Raw genomic sequence first — 15,555 nt, forward strand, 5'->3', positions numbered from 1 at the left:
GACACGAGTTACTTCATTTGTTAAGTGTCTAGGCCTACATACCTTAGTGAGCCAAAGATCTGAGGAAGAGCACTTTAACATACATTACACTCCTAAGATCATGGCTATTTCAAATACAGATATTGGTTGTATCAAAGTGATAAACAAATTAAATAAAAATAAAACAGGCTTTAAACGATAGTTTTAATCGAATATACAGTAAATTAACATAATTGAGAAGACAATGGTCAATTTCAGTCCTCCATGAGTGCAGTGTTTTAAAGTTGGTATGGTGGGTGACAAGTTTTTAAAATCCCTCCTGTCAGCACATGCTATTTGTGCAAGATTATTGTGAGATATTAAATAACACTGCACGACAATTTATAGCGTCGGTGGTGCACAGCTTGAAGCTGTAATATGAATCTACCTCACTCTAATCTAATCCCAATCGGAATCCTGCATTATTTGACCACCTACGGGTGGCATGCAGGCAGGTAGGTGTATTCCTGCCATCCACAGGTGTAGGGCCTACTGTGTTGGGTCATGATGTATTATGATGATCGGTAAGAATGTTGACTATCCTCATCATTCTATTCTATTCATGACAGACAGACAGTTGCATGCTGGGAGACGCTGCTCTGCTACCTGCTACCACTGAGACGCTGAGAGACAAGCACGTTGCTCCTCACTGCTCTGCTACCACCAAGCCCTACTGCTACCATCGAGGGTGTCCCCCGGACGGGTAATTCAACCCGCCCGGTTGCGGGTGGCCACGGGTCGGGACCGCCACCCATACTGGGTGTCCCCCGGACGGGCAGTCCAGCCCGTCCCGGTGCGGTGGATCAACGTGGTCGGGACCGCCACCCTCTCGCTACGGACGCTGAACGCCACGACAACGCAGTCACCCCGGGCAACCAGCAGCTAGACGCCGCAACACCATCTCGCTCCAGCTGCTGCCAGCTAGCACCCGAGGCTAGCGCGAGGCTGCGTGCAGCTAATCGCGGCTAGCTAACAAACAATTCGAGGTGTGTGTGGGTGAGTCGGCCACCTGGAAGCATGGCAAAGGCGCAAAAGGCTGAGATTGAGGACATCAAGAAGTTGCTCGACAACCTCACGGATGAAGTTGGAAAAATCTCCAAACAACAACAAGCCATGATGGAGCTGATGGGAGAGATCAAGCAGCTCAGACAGATGAGTCTGGAGAAGGACAAAAAGATTGCAACGTTGGAATCCAAAGTGGATGAACTGGAACAATACTCCAGGATAAACAACGTCATCATAAACGGTATGGTGACCAAGCCCCGGTCGTACGCCAGAGCCGTGGCGAGGACTGAGGACGCTGAACCCACGGAACAAGACGTTGAATCAATTGAGCAACAGGTGATAAAATTCATGGCCGATAAAGGAATAAATATCAACAGTGGAGACATAGAGGCATGTCACCCTCTACCACGAAGAAATAAAAAAGCTCGCCCGGACATAATACTACGCTTTGTCAACAGAAAACATAAGATTGCAATGCTGAAACAAGGAAGAAAATTGAAGGGATCGGAGGTCTACATGAACGAGCACCTAACGAAAAAAAATGGGGACATTGCCAGACAAGCAAGAATCCTGAGAAAGCAAGAGAAGATACAGGCTACCTGGACGGCAAACTGCAAGGTGTTCATCAAGCTCAATGGAGATTCCCCAGAGGAGGCAAAGGTGCTATTGATCAGAGACCTCTCTGATCTGGACATGTATGAATAAGGTGATATACATGATGAATCCGATGACTCAATTATTATATAATATACCTTATTGTACTATAATGTTTAATACCAAGTTGCCGTGCCTTCTCTATTATCATCATCATATTACTACCAACATGAATGAATTATTATATATATTATGCATATTTTCACCTATTATAATATTCATGATATCAGGGAATATGTTCATAACTATGTACCATATGTTTCACTATCTATATCAGAATTACAAATATCCATGTAGTATTACAAATACTATACTGTATAATATCGTAAGCCACAAATACTCCTTATCTTATATGCATACCATATATTATATAATACATATAGCCCATTGTGGGTACGCTGGTTTATTTATCTATATTTTTGTCCATATATTGTGTATATATTGTTATTATATATATATATATATAATACATGAGTTCAATGGGGATTGACGAACTGACCCAGGACATTGGCTGTCTCCAGAGTTCAGAAGACTGGAATTTGGAGACATTCAAATATACTGAATATGGAAGATACGATTTTGAGCAATACATTGACCCTGACAACAATATATTCAATGACCTAGATAAAAAGTGCAATTATTATACTGAGGAGCAGCTAATTATGAAGCCAATAGAAAATGATATCTCAATTATACATTTCAACGGTAGAAGCATGTACTCAAACTTCGGAAGTATTCAGGATCACCTAAATAAGTACAAAAACCCCTTTAACATTATTGCAATTACTGAAACATGGTTTGATCCGGATAGAGGTATCAATTTCCCTCTAAAAGGATACGAGCTAAATTACAAGAACAGAGAAAATAAAGTAGGGGGGGGAGTTGCCCTGTATGTAGACTGCAAACTAAAATATAAGGTGATAGAGAACATGTCTATTATTATCAATAACGTACTAGAATGCTTAACTATTGAAATATGCAGAGAAAGCCATAAAAACATGATTATTAGCTGTGTTTACAGAGCACCTGGGACTGATATAGAAATATTTAGAAATACAATGGAAAACCTGCTCTCGAAGTCCCTCCAGAAGGCTATCTTTGTGTGTGGGGACAATAATATTAACTTATTGAACCCACATAAACATAAAGCTATAGATGAATTCATTGATAATATGTATAGCATTAATTTATATCCATTAATAACTAGACCAACTAGAATAACAAGAAACTCGGCAACTTTAATTGACAATATATATACTAATCAAATTGGAAAGAATATAGAGAGTGGAATTCTAGTAACCGACATTACTGACCACCTGCCAGTGTTTGCAATATATAAATGTGATTATGACGATAAAAACGAAACTGCTACTCCTAGATATAAACGATTAATAACGGAAGTGACCATGGCGGCCCTTAAGCAGGATCTGTTGGCTCAAACCTGGAACAATATATATAGTGAAAATAACACAAATATAGCATATGATTCCTTCCTTAGTATATTTATGAAGTTATATGATAAAAACTGCCCTATCCATAAATGTAAAGAAAAGAGAACTGAAATAAAGAAACCCTGGATCTCTCCAAAATTAAAAAATGCCTGCATGAAAAAGAACACATTATATAAGGAATTTATAAGACATAGAACAGCAGAAACAGAAAGTAAATATAAAAGATATAAAAATAAATTAACTTTTATGATCAGAAATAGTAAAAAACATTATTATAATAACCTGTTAGAAAGTCATAAAAATAATGCTAAGGGATTATGGGGTATTCTAAATAAAATTATAAAGAAAGGATCACTGTCCACAAATTACCCACAATGCTTTAAAGACAATGACAAAACTATTACCAGCCTAAATGAAATAGTAAATGGTTTCAACAACTTCTTTGTTAATATAGGACCCGCACTGGCAAATGAAATTATAACATCACCACTGGAGGACAGCAGTCCTGCTGAGGAGTGGGGTTTCAGCAACCAAAATTCTGTATTTCTAAAAGCAGTGGAGGAACAAGAGGTCATTGACATTGTTAGCAAATGCAACAATAAGACATCCACTGACTATAATGATGTAAGCATGTTACTTGTCAAAAAAATTATAGATACCATCATAAAACCCTTTACTTATATATGCAACTTATCATTTAGAAACGGCGTTTTTCCAAATCAAATGAAAACGGCAAAAGTCATCCCAATTCATAAAGCCGGGGATAAAAAACTATTTACAAATTATAGACCAATCTCATTGCTATCACAGTTCTCAAAAATCCTAGAAAAATTATTTGGGGACAGATTGGATCACTTTGTGGAAAGAAATAACCTCTTAACAGAGAATCAATACGGTTTCCGAGCCAACAGATCGCCCGCAATGGCACTAATTGAATTAATAGAAGAAATAACTAGTAATATTGATAATAAGATGTATACAGTAGGAGTTTTCGTTGACTTAAAAAAAGCCTTTGACACGATAGATCACAATATCCTCCTAAAGAAAATGGAAAAATATGGTTTCAGAGGGGTTGTGTCAAATTGGCTTAAAACCTACATAAAAGACAGAGAACAATTTGTCCAAATTGGAAACTGCAAATCAAGCTGTAGAACAATTACATGTGGCGTCCCTCAAGGGTCGGTCTTGGGGCCAAAACTTTTCATTCTATATATTAATGACTTGTGCCGGGTATCAAATGTACTGAAATGTGTCCTATTTGCTGATGACACAAACATATTCTGTACAGGGGAAGACATTGAGCAGCTTATGGAGGTCGTAACAATAGAAATGAGTAAATTAAAATGTTGGTTCAATAAAAATAAGTTATCCCTAAATTTAAATAAAACAAAATGCATGGTGTTTGGTAATCGGCAGATAGAAATAGACATCCGGTTGATGATAGACAATATTACAATAGAAAGAGTATATGAAAACAAATTTTTAGGGGTAATTATAGACCATAAGCTATGCTGGAAACCCCATATAGAGTATGTGAGGGCTAAGATGGCGAAGAGCATTTCAGTTATAGGTAGAGCGAGAGACATACTTAATCCCATGTCATTGCACACCCTCTACTGTGCAATGATCTTACCATATATGCACTACTGCTCGGAAGTATGGGGCAATACATATAAGACAACAATAAATTCACTAGTTATACTACAAAAAAGAGCAATAAGACTAATAAACAACGTAGGCTATCGGGACCACACACATAGATTGTTTCTGGCATCACATGTCTTGAAGTTCAGGGACATAGTCAACTTTAAAACTCTGCAGGTTATGTATAGAGCTAGATATAAACAACTTCCTGTAAACGTACAAAACAAGTTTCTGGATAAGGAGGGGGGATACAACCTCAGGAGACCCCTGAACTTTAAGAAACATGTGATGCGAACTAATCTGAAAATAATGTGTATATCCTCATATGGTGTAACAATATGGAATGAATTAGATGAGGAAATACAATATAGTACAAATATTAATCAATTCAAATATAGACTAAAACAATCTATCTTCGAAAGGTACAGACGGGAGGAAGAGTCTCTACAAAATGTATGAAAGTGTGCTATGTTGGGTGGGTGTATATGTATATTGTATAGATTATTATAACATACCATGGGATGCTCGCCATCTTAGCCCCAATAAATAGCCCCAATAAATGACTTAAAGTGGACATTGGTGTATTGCATTAGTGCATAAATGTGTACAATGTATGTTCAAGGGTATCGTTATACGCTGCATACTGTGTGTCTGTGTGTATGTATGTATGTACATGCATGTATGTATGTATGTATGTACATGTGTGTGTATATATATGTATTATGCGTGTGTACATAGACTGTGCGCTTTGAGGCGCGTAATTTCATGATATTTCATGAAAAAAAAAAGGGAATAGATAAAATAGAGAAGAAAAAGAGAAAAAAAAAAAAAAAAAAAAAAAAAAAAACATGGACAGAGGAAAAAAGAGAAAAGAAAACAAAAGAAATAATAATATTATTGTTATTCTTTTGTTATTATTCTTTATTTTCATTGTATTCTGATCTGTTTTTGGTTTTTGTTTTTTGTTTTTGTTTTTTTATTTTGTTTGTTTGTTTTTCGTTGAAAGTTATTAAGGGTTGGGCTCGACAAGCTTAAGGCTTCTCCCAAACCCTTTTTCAGGGACTTGGACAACTGTTATGAGTGATACTATCATTATTATGAATACTAGTGTAATATATTAACCAAATGAATTGACTGTATGTACATATATATTTTTATATATATATATATTTTGTATTTTGTATACTTGTCCAAAGGAACTGAAAATAAAACTGAACTGAACTGAACTGAAATTCTAATAGATAACATTCCTACATTTTCAGTGAATTGTGTTCAAGCCCATCAGTTTCAGGAGAAGAGTATTCGTGCATATCCATGCTTTATATTCGGCTACATCAAGTACTTTCAGCAAATACAGGATAGGTGGGCACTAGGGACATCTGGGCACCATATTTTTTACCCCTAAGTGCCCACTCTTCCAGGTGCCCACGTGTCCCTAGTGCCCACTCTTCCTAGTGCCCAGTTATCTCCACCCCTAAGTGCCCACTCGTCCAGGTGCCCAGTTGTCCCTAGTGCCCAGCCCAGATGGTTTTGCCCCCCCTATCCTGTATTCCTTTCAGCACCACAGACCAATAATCCACGCCCCTTAAGTGACCTCCAGTTTTTTCCACGGACGTTTTGGGAATATAATGTCCTTGGATGGTTTCGTCCCAGACAGCGGAAACCATTGATTGATCGATGTACTTTTATTTAGTAAGACATGAGAACATCAGTACATGGAAGTACAAATTCACAAAACCATAGATTTTGCTGTCAGTCTGTGTGCATGACACAGTGCACATAGATGATGATAATAATAAATGTAATAATAATAAATCATCTAAATCTAATATATAATTATTATTATTCAACAGGGTTGTAAGGTGCTTTACAAAAAAAGAGAATAAATAAGTAAAAATGTAGGCTACTGTCTAAACATCTGGACAGTCTTTATTTTTGTCGTTTTAGATCGTTATAACAGAGTAGTTATGTTTATTTATTCGAGCTCTCGTCATCACGTGATAAACACTGTTGCCATGTCGGTTTATTATACGCGACTTTGGGCTTCTTTTTCTGTTAAGTTCTCGTAAATATTAGTGGTTGCGTTTTTTTGGGGGGCTTGTTTCTAAAGTGTAGTTGATTATTTGGCCTTGTTTCTTACATGTTGTTTAAACCAGTGGTTCTCAAACATTTTCAAGTCAAGTTAAAGGGATACTTCACTTTCACATAAAATAAACATTAAAAATATATATTAAAAAAAAATTAAAGAAGTTATGGCAAAATAAAGGCCCCCTCACACATTAGTAGGACACTCTAATGCGTGAGGGGGCCATGAATTTTCCATTACTTTTTTCATTTATTTTTAATATATTTTTTAAATGTTTCCCCGTTCCGAAAGTGAAGTATCCCTTTAATGTATTTGCGGATTGCGGGCCAGTGGAAGGCCTACCCCCACATAAGATTTGTGTTGTTAAAATGTGTGTTTTTTTTTTTTAATCAAAATGTATTAACGTTTTTTTTTAAAATAGCAGATCTACAAGTTCACAACGCGTCGCTGTGAGCTTGTAGATCGGCTATTTCAAATAGCCAATGTAGTATTATGGGCGAAGGGCTCGCTTCTTTTGGGCTTGTTTTCATAGACCTGGTTGCTTGTTTCTCTCGCAAAATCTGGCTACCAAGGACACCACGTGACAGGAAGTTGAAGATGAAGCGGAAGTGGTTGATTTGTGGGTAAACAAACCGTAACATAACAATTATTTTCATGATATATAATAACTCTGTGTACCTCGTTGGCCTAGCTAAACAAGCACTGCCATGGTGAATGCTATCTGTACCTGTACAGAGAGGTACGTGAATTACATCAGCAAGGCTCTGGAGAACATCCAGATCATGTTAGCATCATGTTAGCATCATGAGCTAGCAGCAGCTTGTAGGCAGTGGTGGGAAAAGTACTCACATGTTTTCCTGTAGTAAAAGTATCAATACTGCAATGTAGAAATACTCTGTTACAAGTAAAAGTCCGGAATTAAAAATGTACAAAAGTGCAAAAGTATTGGCATCAAAATGTACTTAAAGTACCAAAAGTAGAAAGCACTCATTATGCTCATTATGTCCCATTTTAAATGTATAAAATGTATAAAAAATAGCAGATCTGAGTCTCATCGCGACCCATTGTGAGCTTGTAAATCGTCTATTTTCAAATGGCCGAAATGTAAATGAGGCTGAAGTGGTTAGTGTATGTTTTGTATAAAAATCAAAACATACAAAGCAGCTAAAGTTGGCAAATAATTGTAGTGGAGTAAAAGTACAATATTTGCCTCTGAAATGTAGTGGAGTAGAAGTAAAAGTGCTGAAAATTGGACGTACTCAAGTAAAGTAAAAAATACATCAAAATTGTACTTAAGTACAGTACTTGAGTAAATGTATAGTTACTTTACACCACTGCTTGTAGGCTAATCTGGTTGGAACATCATGGACGACTCTGACCAGGACTTCGTGGATCTGTGTTCCAACTTTAAGCTGCTGAAGCGAGTTCGCAGGAAACCAAACAATGACACCACTGCGGCACCAAGAAACACACATCTTCAGCCCTCCACCTCAACGAGAAACACACAGCTTCAGCCCTCCACCTCAACGAGAAACACACAGCTTCAGCCCTCCACCTCAACGAGAAACACACAGCTTCAGCCCTCCTCAACGAGAAACACACAGCTTCAGCCCTCCACCTCGACTCAGTCCGGAGACACGAACAGAAGAAAGAGAACTAAGAGAGATGTTGAATCTTCCACTGGCTCTGCTGCTGCCACTTCCAAGGCGCTTTCTAACGAAGAATGTGAAGCTAAAAAACAGCCAGATGTCAATGGAAGTATTGGACATGTTCCTGGAGATACGACGGCCCCATATCCCCAGAAACATGACCACTCACCAGAGCCAGCAGAAACAGGTTGCTCAATAATGGGGCCGCCTGTTTCTGCTGGCTCTGGTGAGTCCAAGGCAAGCAACATTATTACTGAGAAGGGTGCAGCAGCAGGGGCCAAAGAGAAAGTGCTCTTCAGAATGCAGCAGTTTAAGAGAGTCAGCCCACAGAAGATGATGCACAGCGAGAAGAACCCTTCAAGAGGGACTGAGCATGAGATCACTCCTCAGTCAGTACAGAAAGGTAAGATTACACATCATCACACATCTGCAGTGCACTTACGCTTAGAATGGCTGATATACCATATACATTGCATGTTTTCTATATATAGCCATAGAACACTCAATGCATTTTCATGAAGGGAAGCATTCTCCGTGGTATTCTAATTTGTAGTGCTCTGTGTGACCCAATAATAAATTGCTGTGAGTTGGGGTCAGCTGTTGTCATATGGGTATCGTATCAATTTTGTTCAGAAAACATGTATTTAGTCTCCACTTTTACACGAGATTCACACACAGACCACATTATCTGTATGCGGCGGGGTATGGGTTATAGAAATTACTCACCAATTTACCTGTGTAACTTACCTGTCAATGTGTGCCCCCAAATGTATGTGCTAATTGACAGAAGTTTACATTAGTGCTATGAATGTCACCCACAGAATGTGATCCGTGTGAATCTGGTGGTGGAAAAGTGGCAATGTTTACTTAATACACGTTTTCTGACAGAACTTTCTAATGGATATGATACTAGATGACAAGAGCTGATCCCAAGTCACAGCAGTTAATTATTGGATGAGTACACTCTTCGTACTGAGCCCTACAAATTAGAATGCTGCTTGAGTGTTCTATGGCTGTTTATAGAATACATTAAGTGTATGTCACTATATCAGCCATTCTAGGGTTACAGTGCACTGCACAGACACTCATCCCACATCTGCACTGCACAGTGTCACACAGCATCAAGAGTCAAGACCATTAGTGAATAAAGGTGGATAATGTTTGATCATATCTTTATAACACGTTGTTTCTCAGCTTGCACATGCTGTTCTCTCCTTGTATTATGCAATCTACAGTCGTTTAAAGTATCTCTGATCTGTGCACAGTTGTTGTTTTTCTTCAGTGTTATTGTTTCTTTTAATAATTATGAACACAATTGTTAACATCAGTGTGCCATTAACCTTTAACTTCATTTACTCGTATTCTGTGTTCAGACAGCCCCGGTACCTCATCCTGTGGGCTCCAGGACAGCGATGAGGCCCTGGCTCTGAGGCTGCAGCAGGAGCTGGACAGAGAGGCAGCAGATGCTCAAGCTGTGGACCTGGAGGATAGAGGCCTGTTTTTCTGTCAGCTCTGCAACAGAGATCTATCCCACATGACCGCAGAGGGACGCACGCAACATATCAACAGGTCTGGGGATTAACCACTTTAAGCCATATATATACTTCATCATACCATGGCGTTGCACTGCAAAAATAACCGATGGACAAGCCCACAATGGGTGTGAGTTTGAAAGTGACTTAAAATCTCGCTAGCATCAACCTAAAATTCATTACAAATTGACATTGATTATATAAATTCACTTCAATCCAAAAGTGTGTATCTGTTAAGGCTAAACAGACGTTGTACTGTACATGGCTATGATAATATTAAGAGCCAATAGACTGACATGACATGTCTGGTACAAATGAACATGTTAAATGGTCAATCACTGATGTTGTGAATCAATCGTGTTTAATTCTGTCTGGTTTTATCTACTGGACTGGAGACTAAATGCACTTTGTGCAAATGCTTTTCCATCCTACAAGTACATTTAATTTTGAATATCCACAAAACTGCTAGAACAAGTAATGTTACAAGTGAGTATGCATCTAGTAATAGAAAAAAGATAATCAGTACTACTGACAGAAGGAGAAGGGGATAACCACTTAAGCCCATTTTTATACTTAATTGTATGATGGTGTCGTGCGACGAACAGTTGGTTGTAGGGAAATGAATGATTATGCTTCCTCCTCCATCAACTTGCGCCTCTCAATGTTCTTGGTAATGTATTTCTCTGGAAGGTGTTTGGACGAAAGTGAAGACGGCGCCCCGGCACCTCCCCCTCCCCCGAGTGTCCCAAACTGTCCCATCTGTGGCAAGAGGTTCAAGTCCCAGAAGAGTCGCTCCGTCCACCTGAAGCGCTGTTCCTCAGACATGGGTGTGGCCCCAGCCGTGCTGCTGCAGGTTCTGCAGAGACAGGCCACTGAGGCTCACAGTGATAGTAGTGTCGCTAACCAAGTGTGAGTCTGCCCCCTTGTTGTCTTAGCTGGAAGTGCATTTTTTACAGTCACGGACACTGCTGATACACGGACTACTGGACTGATGAACCTCATTACTGGACTTGAACTTTTAACCACTTGAGCCCTGTACTTGAGACGAATAGCAAAAATAGCCGATCCATAAGGAACCAGATTGTTGTGAACAACACAAAGTGTGTGAACATTTTTCAACATTTTCACCTATGATGACATGCCCAAACTAGGGACACCAGGTTAAAGGCGGTTAATGCTTTGGCTCAAATGAGTAAACTGCTTGCCTTGATCTATGTATTTATTATCATGAGTCATGTCCCTTCCAGTGCAAGCCTAATACCATACACTGTGTGATTGTCTCTAATCAAGCCATGTCTGTCTAATAGTGATCTCTTCTTCTACTTTTAGTGGGCAGACGGGAAGCTCTAAGAGGAAAGGACCATCAGAGCCTGATTTGCCAGCAAGGAAGCGAAGGAAACCCAAAAAGAAGGCCCTGGATGAGGACACCATGGTTGCCCTGGCTCTCTCCTCTTCCCTCATGGAGAGAATGAAGGAAGAACAGAGACAGAGAGAGATGGAGAGCGAGATACAAAGGCAGACCGCTGCTCCCCACACCTCAGTACCTCCACTGCTAAGGTGGAAACCTGATGCCGGTAAAGCTTCTTAGTTGCTGCTTTTGTTTTTGGCAACACACAGCATACAAAAACTGCAACAATGTATACTTTTAACCCATTCAATTCGGGATCGCATCTGTGTCATTTTAGATTTGAGCTATAACCATTATTTTATACTTTGGCTATACAAAAATAGCAGATCTACAAGCTCGTAGCACGGCACTCTACGTAGATCTGCGATTTTTTTTTAATCTTGAACATTTTGTGCAAATCTTTGAATACATATATGTTTTGCTTCTGGGGGTCCCTAGAACACAATATTTTACAAATGTTCGCTTTCAAAATATATATATAAAAAACGCAACTATTTTTGAATAGCCAAAGACAATGACAGACGTGCCTTCCCGGATTGAATGGGTTAAACGTGGCATTGATATCATAACAACGAGTGGTAGCATCTCAACCTCTTTGTCCTCGTTGTCATCACAGGTAAAGGCCGTGGGAAGAGGAAAAAAGACGGTGTCCCTCGCCCTCCTCCACTGCTCCTCGTCCAGGATGCCGAGACGGCACTGAGGAGGCTCCAGGAGCGTGTAGCCGTCCTCCTGCTGTGTGGCCCGGCCTCTTCACCTCCCACCCCTACCCGCTGCCCCAGCAGCCTGGCTGCTCAGAGCAGCGCTGCCCCACTGTGGCACAAGAGCCAGCTGCGTGACGGAGGGCCCAGCTGTCCGTCGGAGTTCTACACGCCAGAGCTTGGGGAATTCATTGTGGCTTGGAAATCCGCAGAGGCAAGTTGGATCAGTCGGCAGATTTGGTTTGCGTTGAAGTTACCATTCTTGCAGCAGGGGTTGGAGTCATCCATGAGGAAAACACACACAACGTTAAGGCAAGGGCTAAGCAACGCTTTCACTATTCCTCTGAAAGCTCTGCTAGCTTTAGTGGTGACTGTTTTACACACCAACCTCTATGACTTATCACTTTCAGAAATCAAGTGGGGTAGTCTGTAGATCGTGCATGATCATGGAAGCCTACGATAGCTGTCACATTGTTCTGGTTTGCATGGAAGTGCCCATTTATTTTATATAGCATTCTCCTTTTGACCAAGAAAGAATGGGTGCGTTCGGAAATACAGCACTGAGCGCACTGGCCAATACAAACTAATAGGCGAGTGCGCTCCGGTGCGCAATGTCCGAACGCACCCTATGTAGTGTAGGTTTGTGTGTACATGCTGACACCTTTCTAATTGTCCATTTTTTTTTTTTTACTTTCTAGACAGAGATGTTTTCCAACAAGGACAACCCTGAAACATTTCTCTGCCCGCCTGCTAGAGAAGGAACCCCACTCACCATGGCTGAGAGCTCCACTCTCCCCTCCTCGTCCCAGTCAGTGACCACCCCAACTCCATCCACACCAGGGACAGGGCACCTGCCGGTGGGAAGCCAAGTCCTCCGTGATCTGATTGATTTGGCTGATGAGGGCATGACACTCAGCCAGTGGGGCTACGCTCCCACCAGGCCTGCAAAAGGTGGGGAACTTGAACTTGTACTTATCTAATTGATCATATTCACATGGCGGTCGTTTTGCTCTTCTGTCATGCTGGAGGGTGGTTTGCTGGAGGGTGGTTTACCCCACCCCACAGTTGGGGTGGGATTTCCCCACCCCCTAGTATGATATGATATGTCAGATATGATATTGAGCATATGTGTGAATATGCTCAGTGGTGCAGTACAAGACAAGTAACATTCTCAGGGATACATGGACCTACTGTCTATTGATACATAGTTACAGTGTCAACTATATTGAAATGGGAAGGGAAATGAGTAATATGGTTTTCACACCTGACTTGAAACATGATTATGTGATCTCTGTTGGAATGTTTATTCTTTTGCACTTCTACATTCAGGTCATGTACAGTGTGAATACTGAACTTCATTTAAAGTGTCCTTATGTGATCTGATGACCAGTGACATCCAAGTAACAATTGTAATCGAGTCCATCATTTGTAACGCAACCACTCACTACATTTGTCAAATACAGTACCACAGATATTAAACATACCTGTTGCTCTGGTTCTCAATCTGTATCCCCCGGTGCCAGATCTTCAAGTCAGTGGTTTTGTGCCTGAAGAGCCAGCAGAGCAGGATGATCTGCATCTCAGTGGCTTCTTACCAGAAAAAACACCCACCCACAGCCAAGCACCAGCCAGCCAGCCAGGAGTACCGACGGCAAAATGCACTCACAAATCGGTAAGGCCTCTTTTTAAGGGATCAGCACAATAATCCGGTTATACTGTTTTAGTTGATACTCTTTCTTTTTCAATTATTTGTTATATTATATTATTACAGAGTTAGCTAGCTAATTTGCCTCTGTTGTCCCTGGGCAGCTAGATAAAAACAACCGCAAAACATCAATTACACACAACAAACAGCACAAGTCCATCGTTGTGAGATCAGAGAAGAAATATGACAAATATAATAAAAACAATAAACACGGTAATCATTGATGGTGACACATTTATTCTGACTTTAGCCAGAGCTTGTGGATGGTTTTAAACGCTGCAAAGCTTCCAGAGAATGTTTATGAGTACTGAATTGATTTCTCCACTACTTAACCGAGAAAGCAGATGGGCCAAAGACTGTCTTTCTGAAGAACCCTTGTAGATGCTCTAGTCCAATGTCACTGTTACTGCCAGGGTAGGTCAGGCATTTGCTGAGATGGCAGTGCAAGATTATGAATAATTGTAAACACCAGGCATGCATCCTGCATGTGGTGTCATACCTAACTGCAGTTTAAGCCAGCAAAGTAAGCAAGTGAACCTTGAACATGCAGAGCATACAAGACAAAACTGCATTAAACTAAACCTTTGTTGAACCTTTGGTTATATAGTTACCTTGGGCATGAAAAAGTCAAAAAGTTCTGGTTATGTTATTTTACCCTTAACGGAAGTTCTCTATTGCCACACAAATCTACAGATTGCCAATATATGTGTAACTTGAATGAGGACATATACGACAAATCTAATTTGTTTATGTGCTATAAGTGTGATTTTGACACTGTTTACACCATGCAATAAGAGTCAATGGAATCACTACTTCCTGCTTGACTGTTTATCGCTATCCAAACTTGCTGCCAACCCAAATAACATTACAATCAGTGGACTATTTGTGAGACATAATAGTGCACAAAACTGTTCACTGATACATTGTATTTGTCCTCCATAGGAGCCTCTGTCCAGGTTAGCATCAGACCTGAAATGTATGGTGAACAACCCGCAGCTCAGTGATGTGCAGATCCAAGTTGACACTGGAGAGGTCTACTTTGCCCATTCATTCATGCTTTATGCTCGCTGCCCCCTGCTGGTACAAATGGTAAATAGATAGATATCATGACAAGTGCGGCCACAACATAGCGATACTTAATCATACCAGACAATTGTGAAGTCAGAGCTTCACAGTTATTTATTAACTCTTAAGGTTGGATATGACAGTAAGAAAATGATGTTACTTAAACATGTACAGTATTTGAATTTGGGTGAAAATACACCAATCATGGAATCATGATTGACTGACGGAGCCAACCCAGGCCTGATATATACCAATATGTCTTTCAAAATAGTTTCATGTCAAAATGTATATGGTGTTCATAATTACTTTATTCCTCTTTCCTTCACCATCCACACATTTCCAAGGTGCATGACAGTGGGTTTGGGGTGCAGGAGGAGGACATGCCCCCTGCCCAGAGGGTGTTGCTGGGTGATGTGCCAGGTCAGGCCGTGTACTTCCTGCTCCAGTACCTCTACACTGCCCACTGCTCAGTCACAGCCTCCCTGCTGCCCCATGTGCTGGAGCTAGCATCCAGGTGAGTGTAGCCTGTAGCTGCACACATTTTAACACACTCCTCTATTGTTCTAACTTTGTCCAGTTTGAAAAATGAAACTCTGGTGTTAATGAGCGTTATTCTCGTTTACTGGTAACTTCTTGTAAT

At 40.3% G+C, this 15,555-nt stretch overlaps 1 protein-coding gene across 3 annotated transcripts in view; it reads left to right on the forward strand.

Moving 5' to 3' along the window:
- Window positions 1-7,429: 7,429 nt before the first annotated feature.
- slx4 (SLX4 structure-specific endonuclease subunit homolog) overlaps window positions 7,430-15,555 on the forward strand; it is a 48,132-nt gene continuing 40,006 nt past the window's right edge. Inside the window, exons 1-10 of one of the 3 annotated variants that reach the window (XM_080417100.1) lie at window positions 7,430-7,477; window positions 8,203-8,910; window positions 9,881-10,076; window positions 10,730-10,948; window positions 11,369-11,613; window positions 12,064-12,363; window positions 12,848-13,096; window positions 13,669-13,817; window positions 14,793-14,939; window positions 15,260-15,429. In XM_080417100.1, the coding sequence (XP_080273226.1) occupies window positions 8,223-8,910; window positions 9,881-10,076; window positions 10,730-10,948; window positions 11,369-11,613; window positions 12,064-12,363; window positions 12,848-13,096; window positions 13,669-13,817; window positions 14,793-14,939; window positions 15,260-15,429 (2,363 nt within the window). In that variant the 5' untranslated portion in view covers window positions 7,430-7,477; window positions 8,203-8,222. Of the gene's footprint in view, window positions 7,598-8,202; window positions 8,911-9,880; window positions 10,077-10,729; window positions 10,949-11,368; window positions 11,614-12,063; window positions 12,364-12,847; window positions 13,097-13,668; window positions 13,818-14,792; window positions 14,940-15,259; window positions 15,430-15,555 lie in introns of all 3 variants that reach the window. The other 2 variants (XM_080417098.1, XM_080417099.1) reach the window with 2 other exon arrangements.

Source organism: Gymnoscopelus braueri (assembly GCF_963280865.1).
Source record: "Gymnoscopelus braueri genome assembly, chromosome: 2".
NCBI classification, from domain to species: domain Eukaryota; kingdom Metazoa; phylum Chordata; class Actinopteri; order Myctophiformes; family Myctophidae; genus Gymnoscopelus; species Gymnoscopelus braueri.